General features: G+C 34.2%; 1 protein-coding gene across 1 annotated transcript; it reads left to right on the top strand.

The window, feature by feature from the left end:
• Positions 1-5,218: 5,218 nt before the first annotated feature.
• On the top strand, positions 5,219-12,538 carry LOC110452151 (toll-like receptor 2 type-1). Its single transcript, XM_021500512.1, has 2 exons — positions 5,219-5,363; positions 9,331-12,538. The coding sequence occupies exons 1-2, from the start codon at positions 5,306-5,308 to the stop codon at positions 11,700-11,702; spliced, it is 2,430 nt and encodes an 809-aa protein (XP_021356187.1). The 5' UTR covers positions 5,219-5,305; the 3' UTR covers positions 11,703-12,538.
• The last annotated feature ends 1,822 nt before the right edge of the window (positions 12,539-14,360 follow it).

Genomic DNA, 14,360 nt, shown 5'->3' with positions numbered 1-14,360 from the left:
TGACGTTACTCTCACAAACAAGTGACGTAACAATCAATACCTGCTCCCGAGAGAAGATAACTCTGAATACGCAAAGACGGAATAGGTGAACCAATTACACATATAACATTTCATAAAAGTAGCAAAGTCCTGGATGTGAGTTATCCGTGTATAGGGTTCGGTGCACCATACAGAATTTTACATATCAGGATTTGAGTGTTCGAATTCTTGTCCTAGCGGGAGTGTTGGTGGCGTTTTAGTGTTTTATTTTACGGTAGGACCGTCTTCTAACTGTATGTTTGCCTCACATAAGCTGTATCACACATTGCAAGTAATTATATACAACATATGGCCTGTTGGATATACCTCCATCCCCATACGATAAGCTCCAATGTGGCAAAAAAAACCACTCATTTGAGTGGTTTACTCTAAGATAAACACAAAGGGAAGGGTTATATCGGAAATATTCGAAAGACTGTAAACAATAAGATATGTTGAGTTAGAGTCAGCAAAAGTGTTTTGCATTAATAATTTCACGGGGAGAGTTGATATCTGCATCATGATATCAGTCATATGACATTTTAAAAGACATTGAGATCATAGTTTCAACACATTTCTATGGGAAAAGATATTGGCTGTTTATAAAGAAAACGCCAGGTAAAGACAGGAAGGACTTCAAAAGATCACCAAAGTCAATATTGATAAGAGTTTAGGTAATTGAACCATAGTATTTATGTCGGTATTTGTTTGAAGTATTTCCTCGAGAAAAGATATCACAAATGCTCGAATTAATGAAGTATTCATACAATGTACTGATTTATTAGAATAAACGTAACAATTGGCATTCTAAAGAACTAAGTCTTCAACTGAATAAATATTTTATGGTAACCAGACCGACCATGCGTTATCCTGTCCTATCAAAATTATGGTTTTATAAGGTGTAACGTTCTAGCAACAGCTAAGGTCATTTTAGGGTCAAAATTGTGGAAAACAGACAATGGTGATGATGCGTATATTTTGAAGCAGATTACGTTTGTTAACGCGGTTATCAAACAGACCGGTTGCCTTTCCTGACAAAACATTTGTGCAATTTCGTTCCTCTTGACTGAGAAAGGCACTAGCTTCGCCGAAAGCTAATAGAAAGAAAGACGCCCGCTTATATATTGGGGAGTACATCATGCAACATAAGGGTTTGAACTTAAGCTACCAACATTTCACAAGATGGCGAACAATATCGTGGTGTACATTATCTGCTCTTTTGCCATGTTACAGGTAAGTCTGTAGTACCAACAGTAGGTTTTTGTAGTTACATAATTATGCTACATTTTTGTGTCAAGTTTTGTTGTAAACAAATATCTAAGATCTGTTTTGTATCACTTTTCACATTACAATGACAACACTGTAACTATGTTAGTTTTACTTAAGAGATGACTAGTAACTTCTCATTAAGTGATGAACGTTCACGTCATTGATGACGCGGCTACTGTTAATTGAGTGAGTATGTAGAAAGTGTTACGTCAGGGAGGACGTGGTAGATTTTCCTTTAGTAACTACAGGTAACATTCACATTAGTGATGACGTAAAGCTTGAGTTAAATGATACCAGGTAACTTTACTTCAGTATTGAAGTGGTAACCTTTACTTAAGTGAAGACAGGTAACTTAAATTTAACTTAATTTTCACCGATGACGTGGTAACATTTTCTTCAGAGATAACGTGGTAAATTTTACTTTAGTGATGACGTGGTTATCTTTTCACAAATGATTGGAGTCACATGATGCTGTTGGGTGAAAATAAAAACAAGTTACTTTTGTTAAATTTGATTTTAAATTTATATGCAATGTATTACTGAACTGTGGTTAATGCGGTTGATATGAAATCATCACAAAATCAACGGAATTGTACATCACACATTTGATACCTTTACAGTATGGTTTAAGCTTTGCGATTTGAGTATCTGCTATAAATTATTGAATATATATGAATAAAGATTTTCTTTTAAATATTTTATACATAAAAATATTATGAAACCGTATTAGATGAATCCTTTAGTAATAATGCAGTTTATATACCGATAACATTTAGAAATCTAAAGTAAAACATACTGAAGTTTCCCATTCGGTTTGACATATTTTTAAGCGCCAGCTGGCATTGCTATGAAAATGCATAATAACTCAAAAAGGAGTAGATCTCAGAAAAAAAGTTGAGTCGTGCTCACGAAGTCGAAACTTCCAAAAGTAAACGCTCGTATAGGACATGGCGTCCAAATCAAAACAAAGAAATGACGCTGAGGAGTATATCACATATAATAAACTATGTGATCTCAAGACATCTTATAATCATCCTTTTTATAAGCTTAAGCTATTAATAGTTCACATGATTGGAAACAACATCGCTGCTGTGTGTATCATCTGTTCTGTCTGCTTTGTGGTGAAATGTACCTTGTTATCAAGAAAGAGATATTAGATGTGTTTATTGTTGGTTAAAATGTAGTTCCGGAAGAAGTCACGGAAAACATAGAATTCCTGAATTATCCACCGGATTATCAATGATTTCGTCAGGAACAATTTTGTCGGTTTGCAGAATCAAAAATTCCTCGATTTATCCAACATCCTTCTCGAAAATTCATCGTTTGATGTGTTTGCTTTTCAACCTTTAATGCATTTGAAACACCTGGATCTACGACAAAATCGGTTTCATTTAAATAATACATACAAAACCGTATTTCTCACAGGTTGAAACTCTACAAATAGATGTTTTCGAAGGATTCCGTTACGGAATTGGGTTTTTGAATTTAACCAAGTTGAAATAAATACATTTTACTGTTGTTTTAGAGGAAAGAATATCGATTCTAAATTCGACATTCCTTGGACTTGAACGGATAGTAATATCTCATTTTGTTTTACATTTCTCAATGAAAAAATTCGAAATAAACGCATTGGCTCCATTTCACAATCTTGTATCACTAAAAATTTATTCGGAGCGAACGATGAGCGTTCGGGGTGTCCTACACTTTATGGATTACAAAAGAGAAAAAATGGAATATCGAGCACTACATGTAACAGATGATTACTTTCTATCTGTAAGTAGTGTATTGTTAAAGAAATCTGACGGCGTATATCTACGCACAATCTGTGTTCGAAAATTTGATCTTAGTAAGAATGATATAGAGGGTATATAGATGGGCGCTGTATTGTCATGGTCTGTTAGGAAATGCCTGGAAATATTAGACATATCCTCAAATGATTTCAGGTCCACGCAAAGTCTTCCCCTTCTTGTGTTGTTTCCATCTATAACTCATCACTGTGCGTTAACGTCACCAGGGAACGGTGATCATACGAAGTGGGCTTCTGTTGCAGGTGAGATATTTTGATATTGTTCTTACTTCAGTGGCTAAACTGTTCTTTGGGCATTTTGAATCAATAATGACGTTCCTTCAAACTTTTGGTTAATTTAAGGAAAGTTGTGCTTCTCAATTCTGGTTCATCATATATCTGATAATGCTCGTCATTTCTGTTGTTACGGCTTTCCTATCCAGAGTGGCCTGGAAACACAGAGTGAAATTGAGGGTGTGGTGTAGACATCCTTTGGAATATGAAGTTTTTCCATTCGATGTCCGTATAACCTACTGCAATTATTAATTAATTAGTTTAAGCGTGGATGACACTTTTTTTACAATGAAACTAACCAGTGTGTATTCTTTTCGAGATGGGCGAGAACATATGAATGTCATTATTCTAATAAATGATATGAGACGAAGTGAAATTCCGAAGCTTATTCGTAAAAACTGGGAGAAATAAGTCCTATTATATGGCCCGATGAACCCAGTCTTGCTAAAAATAAGCTCATCACAACAACAAAAAAAAAACATTTTGAAAAAATTGTTAAAAAGAATTAAATATTGAAACATAATTTTTGGTTGAGAAATCTTGTTCCGATACTACAGTGTGATCAATTTAATAACCATACAACGTTAAACTTATGCCGTGAACCCATTTTTGGATTGAGTGTTTTAATAAAAAGTAAAAAATAATGTATCTTAAAATAGCTTAAATCCTAATAAATTTTCATTATCAGACAATTGTGATTATTGTGATGACAGTGTATATAATATATATACAATGTGTTTTGTATATCTAATGATCTTGTGTATATTCTGCCCTATATTGCTTATTAAGCATTGTACATTTTGTTTATAATTCTGCATATAGTGTACATTGTTTCCAACTGTTAAAGTGTGTACTTATAAATATATTTATATACTATATGTATTGTGCATATTTAGTTCAGTATCTAATTAGGTATGTGATGTGATAGTTTTGGAAATATATATAAGTTAATAGTCAAACCTAATTATAAACTTAAAAGTTAAGTGTTAAACTGCTTTGTGTTCAGAGTTAAAGTCATTTTATTCAGAATAACCTATAAAACTTCGTGGTTTTGTTCGCTTTCTCAGCAATCCTATTCTAATTATGAACTATTACTCTGAAAAGAAAACAGTTTAATGTTAGGGGACACACAAGTACAACAAGTTACAACCCACAAATCACTGGTTTTCCCGTTTAATAAAAACAGTAACTCTCTCGATTACTTCTACATAAAACTATTGTGGTAATTAATTTCTACCACTTATGATTTAGCAAGGTTATGCGTTAGATAGATTAAATTAGAAAATATATATATAACAAACTACTTGGTTACGTAAATATGCAAACTGTAACTCGAAAAATACTTAATCGATATGCGGCTTTATATGAATATTTGACACTCAATCTCACATTCTAACTAACCCGGAAGTTTATTTAACATATATATAAAAAAAAACGAGCTTTGATTGTGCTGGCGATATCAGGTGTTTCTCCTTTATAATTATTACGTATGTAGGTGTGGGTTTAGTGAACACGAAATAGGAGTAAACAAAATACAGCACTGTTAGTATAACCAAATTTTAGTATACAGGAATTACTAGTTGTTAATATTAGCTACCTGACCAGTCACTGAAAATCCATTTACTTTTTCTTTTGTTTTCTCTACTGAAAAAGAAAAAGACTTCTTTGTAAAGCGTGCTGATTGTTTATTTAATATAATGCTACTTGCATTAAGGTTAAAATACTATTTAAAGAAGTTAATGCGGGTTCTTTGATCGGTGCAGTGTTTAACCGCTGCTATCGGGATTATTTCCTGACAGAATATATGTGCAATTTCGTTCCACATGACTGCGTAAGGCCCTTGATTGACCTAATAGAAAGAAACACGCCTACTTGTATTTTAGGGAGTAGAACATGCGACATCAATGCTATACATTCAAGCTACCAACACTTCACAAGATGGCGAACAACATCGTGGTGTACATCATCTGCTCTCTCGCCATGTTCCACATTACAGGTAATGTGTTAGTCTGTGATACCAACAGTAGGTTTTTACATATGCTACATTTTTGTGTCAGGTTGTATTGTAAATATTTGCACAACAACAGGTAACTTCTCCTTAAGTGATGAACTATCACTTCATTCATCAAGTGGTAACTGGTAATTTAGTGATGACGTAGTCAGTGTTACAAAGGTAACATGTATATTGGTAATGAAGTGGTAACCTTTACTTCAGTAAAGACAGGTAACTAAAACTTTAATTTCATCGATGACGTGGTAGCTATTTCGTCAGAGATTACGTGGTCAATCTCACTTTAGTGATGACGTGGCAATAGTTTCATTAATGATTGCAGGCAGCTGGACTTTGGGTCAAAAAGAAACAAGTTTATTTTATTGAAATGTTTTAAATCGATATGCAAAGTATTCCTTAACTCTAGTATATTATGGTGATATAAAATCATCAAAAGATCAACAGAATCTGTGAATCAGACATTCTTTACTTTTGAGAACAGTGTGGTGTAAGCTATGATATTTGAGTATCTGAGCTATGAATATTAAATATCTAAATCTAAGGCTGAACAAATTTGTTAGCATCAAGTGACAGTCTCAAGATCCGCGATAAATGTATCTGATAACATATGAAGAACGATGGCAATACTGTAGGGACGGTAGTTTGATAAGTGAGTGTTTTTAAACTGGTTTAAATCATATAAATTGTATTAATATACAAAGTATATTCAAAATATTTACGAAAAACCCCAACATGAAATATACTTCTAATATAATGTGTTGTTACACATAGTCTGTCTCATCTCGAAGCTATTCGTGTTTTCGGTGACTGAGTAATAACTTCCCGGTACGTACGCGTTAAAATTAATTATCTAGCTGGGAACAGGTAACATTTTTACGGACGTACATTGACCGGAGGGCACAACCACCGACACCGTTTGGTCCCGGACAATAGACCAGGAAGGATCGACATGATTCAGCGAAACCTTTTTGACACTTCTCAACATCACAGTAAATACAAAATTACAATGCAGTAATAAGCTAACACTCTATCTGTTATTACCGATTAACAATAGCTCTACTGAAATTCAATTAAAATTATTTGCAGTCGCGTTCGAGGGACCGTGTTGTTTTAACTCACCAAAACGTGGCGTGAAGCCCTTCAGCACTTTTAGAACTACAGACTGATTTGACCAAAAAGGGATTATATAAAACATGTTTATACTAGAAGCGTGAACATTCAATACATCCTCTTAAAATCTACTTGAAAGAATATACAAAAAATACAACATAACGTACAAGGTACGGAACCTATAATTAAAAATTACTACTTCATAATCATGGGCAAAATAAACTGAGATATCGAAACATAAGTTGATCAGCGATTCTCTGGCATCGGAATTTGCTAAACTGTCTTCTTATGGTTTTTCCATACCTACTATGTATTAGGCCTAGATACTGGAACAGACAAATTCTGCAGCAATTGCGCAAACGAATTATATATTGACACCCAGTGATGTTTTCCTCAAACCATCTCCCCGAAAAATGACAGATATTTAACCGAAAATGGGCAATTAACAGGCGTGGTTAAGGTATATAAATTCTGAGGTGATGATGATAACAATATTGTAACGTGACGCAAAGATTTGAGTTAAACTGTTGGTCATTAAGTGACTTTGGTGCTCAGCAAAATAATAAGACAGTATTGTCAGTAGTGTTTATGTCCAAAAGATGTATACCTATATTATGAAGGGATTTCAAAATGTTTGAAAATTAAATGTAGTATAATAACTATTGTTTGGTCTGAAGATCTTATTTAAGCATTGATGAATTGATATAAAAAATTGAGTAAAACAAATAAAGTATTAAAGAAGATAAAAAAAAACCAGAAAGATGGAAAACACTGTTGTCTATTCTGTTGAACAAGCATTATGCTAATAATAAACATTAAACAAATGGAGCAATTAGATTGAATACAAAGTGGATTAGTTCTTGATCAATTATTGTCTGAAAAATACACTAAAAGTCGTGAGCGCGACAAAAAATGACGACATAACATCTCAGTTTGGCGACACAATATTTTCATAGCAAATCAAATTGACGACACAGAATGTTTCCTTAATGTGAGCCCTGTATATGTACCCTTTCACCAGATTACGTTACTGCTATTTATGTCTAAACTTCAGGTATCCACTGTTATCTGTGATCGTTAAAAATCCACAAAACATCGACATATATAAACTGTGATGATATATATAAACATTGTGAAATATATTAACTCCTATGACACATAAACACCGATGACACAAACATCTGATAGTATATAAACACTCTGATGATATATTGCCAAATATACACTCGGAATACATATCAACATTAATACAAATATGAAATTTGATGGCAGATATGTCATATAAACATAATTCTTTTATACATAAAAATATTATGAAATTTTAATTGATGAATCCCTTACTAATGATGCAGTTTATATACCGACACAATTTATTCATCGAAAGTAAAACATACTGAAGTTTCCAAATCGGTTTGCATTATTGCAATAATTATATTATGCATGCATAACATTATGACAAATGAAGTCACTGATGACTGCACAAACATAGTACCTTTAACGATGAACGAGAGACATACATGTAATCCGATCAACTTCCCGGTTGACAACATTTACATTAAATGACAATACCGTCATAACAGTAATTAAGAAGAGCAACATACCTTCACAAACATGGGTATTTGTGACATTCCTTTGTGTTCTGTAATACATTTTCAAACAAAGTCCACCCCTGCACTTGGGGGATCGGGAAAAGAATACACCTGTTGTTACCCACTGCATGTGTATCGAAGACGGCGACTAATGTGATGAACCCCTGCAGAATTGGGCATTTGCTTTGGTGTCCACTATTTGAAGACAAAAAAGCGATCAAAATAAATCTGCTGCACCCATTGCAATATTTGGGATTTTTATCTTTCTTTTTACTTCAATGGCAATGGGTTCTGTCCCAAGGTCGGGACATACCAAAGTCCTTAAAAATGCTAGTTGTTATTCCCTGCTTAACGTTCAGCAATTAGGGGAATGGCAACAACTGGTTCACCCGTTGTCAGTATAATGTGACCGGGCGGAATGCTGTGCTGGGTGTCTTCGGCATGGTATTTCAGTAAGATATCACTATAAAGTCGGCATCCGATCCGCGTTTTTACAAGGAGACAAGCACACTAAAACACCCTTTCTCCTGCATATTCACACGCAAGCACGCATATACTATACACATGGAGGCACGTCCTTAAATGACCTTAGCTGTAAATAGGACATTAACCTTTTTTTACACCAAACCAGCAAACACATTCATTTATTACCACGTCATTGAATACTTTCTATTTCGGCGCCAAACCTACAGGTTATGTATTATAAAGCTGTTTCTTTTCCATATATTTTATAAACGTCAGTTTGGATTGCTATGCAAATTCATTGCAACTCAAAAAGTAGTAGATCTCAGAAATAAAAAGTTGAATTGTGCTCACGAAGTCGAAACTAATCATTTTCCAGAAGTTAACGTTTGTATTAAACATGGCGTCACGAGTTCAAACAAGAAAATGACGCTGAGGAGTATATCACAGATAATAAAGCTAGGTGATCACAAGACATGCTATAATCATCAATGTTATTAGCTTAAGCTATTAATAGTTCAAAAGATTGGGAACAGTATCGTTGCTATGTGTATCATCTGCCCTGTCTGCTATTTGGTCAAGTGTACCTTGTTATGAACGAAGAGATATTAGATGTGTTGATTGTTTGTTAAAATGAAGTTCAGGATGAAGTCACGGAAAACAACGACTTGATAGAATTCCAGAATTTTTATCTCCTTAATGAAAATATATGTGAAGGATTAAATGTGATAAATAAGCCATAGGTTTAGATATATAAAGTTGTTGATAATCATTCCATGTATTTGTTTCAGCTGGAATGAATGGCTGCTGTAATGTCGTCACCATAGGAACTGTGATACATGTCAAGTGTTCAGGATGTCGTCTACAAACTGTTCCTGAAAATTTGCCAATCAACGCGACGGAGTTAAATCTACATAACAACAACCTGACTATATTACATCAGGATTCATTCAGATATCTACATCAACTAAATAAACTAATATTATCATCCAACGGATTATCAATGATTTCGTCAGGAGCATTTGACGGTTTGCAGAACCTAAAATACCTCGATTTATCCAACAACCTTCTCGAAAATTCATCGTTTGATGTGTTTGCTTTTCAACCTTTAATACGTTTGACACACCTGGATCTACGACAAAATAGGTTGCATTTAAAGGAAACCTACCCCGAGCATGCAATAGCGTATTTGTCACAGGTTGAAACTCTAAAAATAGATGTTTTCGAAGGATTCCGTTTCGGAATTGGGTTTTTGAATTTAACCAAGTTGAAACAAATAAATTTTGCTGTGGTTTTACAGGAAAGTATATCGGTTCTAAATTCTACATTCCTTGGACTTGAACGGACAGTAATATCTCATTTGGTTTTACATTTCTCAATGAAAAAGTTCGAAATAAACGCATTGGCTCCATTTCACAATTTGGTATCACTTAAATTTCATTCGGGGCGAACAATGAACATTCGGGATGTCCAGAAAACACTTTATGGATTACAAAAGAGAAAAATGGAATATCTAGAACTAACAGATAACTACTTTCCATCTGTCAGTAGTATATTTTTGATGAAATCTGACTTCGTTTATCTACGCACAATCTGTGTTCGAAAAATTGATCTTAGTATGAATAATATAGAGGGAATAGAAATGGACGCTATATTGTCATGGCCTAATAGGAAATGCCTGGAAATATTAGACATATCCTCAAATAATTTCCTGTCCATACACATATTTTACCTTCTTGTGTTGTTTCCATCCTTAACTCATTTATATGCTTCAGATCAAAGTTCAATAAAATTTAGGAAACGTTCATCAGCGTCTATGGAGCAAACGTTGTTTCTACCACATTCTCTTATATATCTAAATTTTTCTCGTAACCCCATTGGTGGATCGCTTGTAAATTCAACACTTCATGAAAGTAACAATCTCAAAGTCCTGGATCTGAGTTACCCGCTTAGGCATCTGTCATGTTCCTATGGACGTTTAAAAGGTTTGGTCAATCTAACAGAATTCTACATGTCAGGATTTGAGTGTTCACATCCTAACCCGGAAATGTTTTCCGATATGCCCAACCTCTTAACATTAGAAGCAAAGGAATGTAACCTCGGACATGTGCTTGCCAAAGATAACAATTTATTATTCAAAGGAAGGTACAAACTCACCTTCCTGGATCTCTCCGCCAATAACATATATTTATTGAGCCCCATAATATTTGCAGATCAGCAATATTCACTGAAAACGTTAATTTTTGCTTCAAATCAATTGATTAGCCTTCATATGCACATCTTAATGGAGCTCCATGCACTAGAAACTTTGGATGTTAGTCATAATCGCATACCAACGTTGACAAAATCAGACATTGCACTTCTGGATACACATCAAACTAAATCTCCCGCATTCAAAGTGAATCTGCTTGGAAATCCGTTGGTGTGCAGCTGTGAAGTATTGGACTTCCTTGATTGGGTTGGCACAACAAACATGTTATATAACAGAGACAATCTTTTATGCAGTACACCAGATGGCAGTCAGATAAAGGTGATAAAATTCCTTCAAACATTTGGTCAATTTAAGGAAAGGTGTGCTTCTCAATTCTGGTTAATCATATCTATGATAATGATCATCGTTTTCGTTTTTACGGCTTTTCTATCCAGAGTGGTTTGGAAACACAGTGTGAAATTGAGGGTATGGTGTAGACAGCCTTTGGAATATGAAGTGTTTCCATTCGATGTCTTTATAACCTACTGCAACGAGGATGCAAGATGGGTTACTAGAACACTTGTTCCTTGGCTAGAGCAGGAAGATGTTGAATACTGCATCGATGACAAAAGTTTCGAACTAGGGTTAGACATATTGGACAACATTATGAACGCTATTGATAACTCACGCAAGTCTGTTTTTGTTGTAAGCTGCAAGTATTTCAAGCGGGAATGGCAAACTTTCACAATGCAACTAACCAGTGTGTATTCTTTTCGAGACGGACGAGAAAATATGAATGTCATTATTCTAATAGATGATATGAGACGAAGTGAATTTCCGAAGCTTATTCGTAAAAACTGGGATGAAATACGTCCTATTATATGGCCTAACGAAAACTGTTCTGATAAAAATAAGCTCATCAAAGCTAAAAAGGCATTTTGGAGAACATTGTTGGGACGAATTAAATATTGAAACAGAATTTTGGGTAAAAAATCCGATACTAAAGTGTGATTTACAATAAATTTAATAACCATAAAACGTTACTGATGTCGTAAATTCATTATGGGATTAAGTATTTTAATAGAAAGAAAAAAAATGTATGTTAAATTAGCTGAAATCATAATGGATTTTCATTATCAGACAATTGTGATTATTGTGATGACTTATATATATAATATATACAGTGTGTTTGGTATATCTAGTGATCTTGTGTATATTTTGCACTATATTGCTTATCAAGCATTGTATATTTTGTTTATAATTCTGCATAAAGTTTACATTGTTTCGAACCATAAAGTGTGTACTTATGAATATTTTATATACTATATGTATTGTGCATATTATATTTAATATCTTATTATGTAAGTGATGTGATCGTTTTGGAAAAGGATATAAATCAATAGTCAAATCTAAGTATTAACTTCAAAATTTAAGTGTTAAACTACTTTGGGATCAGACTTAAACTCAAATTATTAAGAAATACCTATAAAACTTTGTGATTTTGTTAGATTTCTCAGCAATCCTATTCAAATATAATAAACTTTAACTCTGACCAGAAAACAGTTAACTGTTAGGGGAAACAATAGAACAACCTGTAACAACCCATACATCTCGTGTTTTCCCTTTTAATAAAAACAGTAAATCTCTTGATAATATGAAAAGGCAAAGCCTAAAAAAGTGTTGCTTTTGTTGATCTCTAATATTCACTGATAAGAATGAGATAATACTGATTTCAGAATGAGATAAGATAAGCTTTATTTGTAGTCGGCAAGTCAAGGAATAACAATATAACACAAGCTCTAATTCATTTTAAGTATTGCTTATCAATTAGAGAGACTGGGGCAGGTTCGACCTATTATTATCAAAGTCAGCTCTGGAAAGTACGGCAGCACGTCTGTTTTTGAAGAATTATTTCAATTTTCATGTCGGAAGATCGGATGGCCGAACAAGCCCCGCCTTGAGGTAAATTCGACAGGCATTCGTGTAAGTTCGGCCCACGTTGGAAACAGCTTAATTATGACGTCATAAAGCATGACACATCAGATTTTACCGACAATTTTTCGACTTTTTATGTGCTGCATGGGCCGAATTTGCCCCGGTATCATCGGTCGAACCCGTCCGGGCCCACGTTGATATTTCAATAGATTCTTATAGTGCAGCAAAAGTATAGTAAGTGCTTGGCCTGGCTTTTATGTATATCATTTGAAGATGTCAGTGTTACACGTTCGACCGTAAAAAAGTACCAATTTCGTTTACAGAAATTCGCATACCTAGAAAGAAGCTTTTTTCCACCCTCTCNTTCCGTATGAATGCCCAGGCAACTTAATTTTACCCGGTCTCCCGTATGTAGATTTTTTCTATCTTAGATGATTGGTAAAAATGTATTCACAATATAATTGTTGCATCAATTACACTATTTTTCTCCAGTCAAAGGTAAAGTATATATTTGTTCTTGTGCGTAACTTATATGGTGAGTCAGGTGGCGCAGTAGATAGCGCGCTCGTCTTCACCAAGATGGCCGGATTCGACCCCAGTCATCTGCCCGACCACGTGGGTTTTCTCCGGATACTCCGGTGTCCTCCCACATTAAGAATTAAATCTTCAGTCAGGCCACAAAAAGAATGATTGAGATAGGTTGGGAAAAATTGTTCGATAATTGCTAGAGAAAAAGAGTTCATACTACATATTTGACGATATAACTTAGCAAATGTATGAAGTTATTAGATAAAAAAAATATAAAAAGAGAACATTCTAATATTTTGATATAAATTAATAATATCGATATATAGTCTCAAATCCTGTTCCATCGTGAATCATCAGGTTGAATTTCAAATTTTGTTAGTCACCGGGGTTTGACAAGTATAAGGATGTAAAATAAAATCAAACAGTTTCTGCATGTAACTAGTGACTGAAATAATCGGTACGCGGTGTAAACGTGTGACACCTTGCTGAGAAAGGGCGTTAAACTCGTGTTGGTGATCTGAAAATTCATTGTTGATTTCGAAATAAATGCATTATCAATTGTTTCTTTTATGAGTGTTGATGTATAAATAAACTATGAAAAGACTATGTTAATTATTTCGTTCATATTCTCAACAAAGGGTAATCAAAAGCTGATGAAATATTAGACGATGAAAAAATAAATGTACGCGTAGACCCATTAGTTTAATGTCGGCTCTTTTATAAGACATCTCCCGGTAGAAATATTAACAGAACCTGATTGATGACAAAAAGGATCCTCAGAAAATACCGCATTTTTACTTTTTGTGCCTGTGGCAAAAAACAGAAATAAAAAAAGTTCTGAGGTACCGACAAAAAGATAACTGACACCAAGATTTTCGGGTTATTTTTCATCCTTCCAGAAATAACCGATGGAGTATGACGTGTTTGTGACGTCATAGCATGATAATCTCTGAACAAGGTTTCATGCATGTTAGTATCACATTTTATGTGATGGACTTTTTTCACTCTGAATGTATGTTAGTTTTATTTTCCCTAGCAACAGTTGAAACATTGCTGTCTTTGCTTAAAAAAATAAGGACAACGTGTAGCAAGGGGAAGCGACTCTGTTTACGCTAGCATATGTTACGCTCTTATAAACCTTACTGGGTATAATGTTCCTAGCATAAG

Source organism: Mizuhopecten yessoensis, unplaced genomic scaffold (assembly GCF_002113885.1).
Source record: "Mizuhopecten yessoensis strain PY_sf001 unplaced genomic scaffold, ASM211388v2 scaffold6443, whole genome shotgun sequence".
Lineage (NCBI taxonomy): Eukaryota > Metazoa > Mollusca > Bivalvia > Pectinida > Pectinidae > Mizuhopecten > Mizuhopecten yessoensis.
This window is presented reverse-complemented; position numbering and strand designations above follow the sequence as displayed.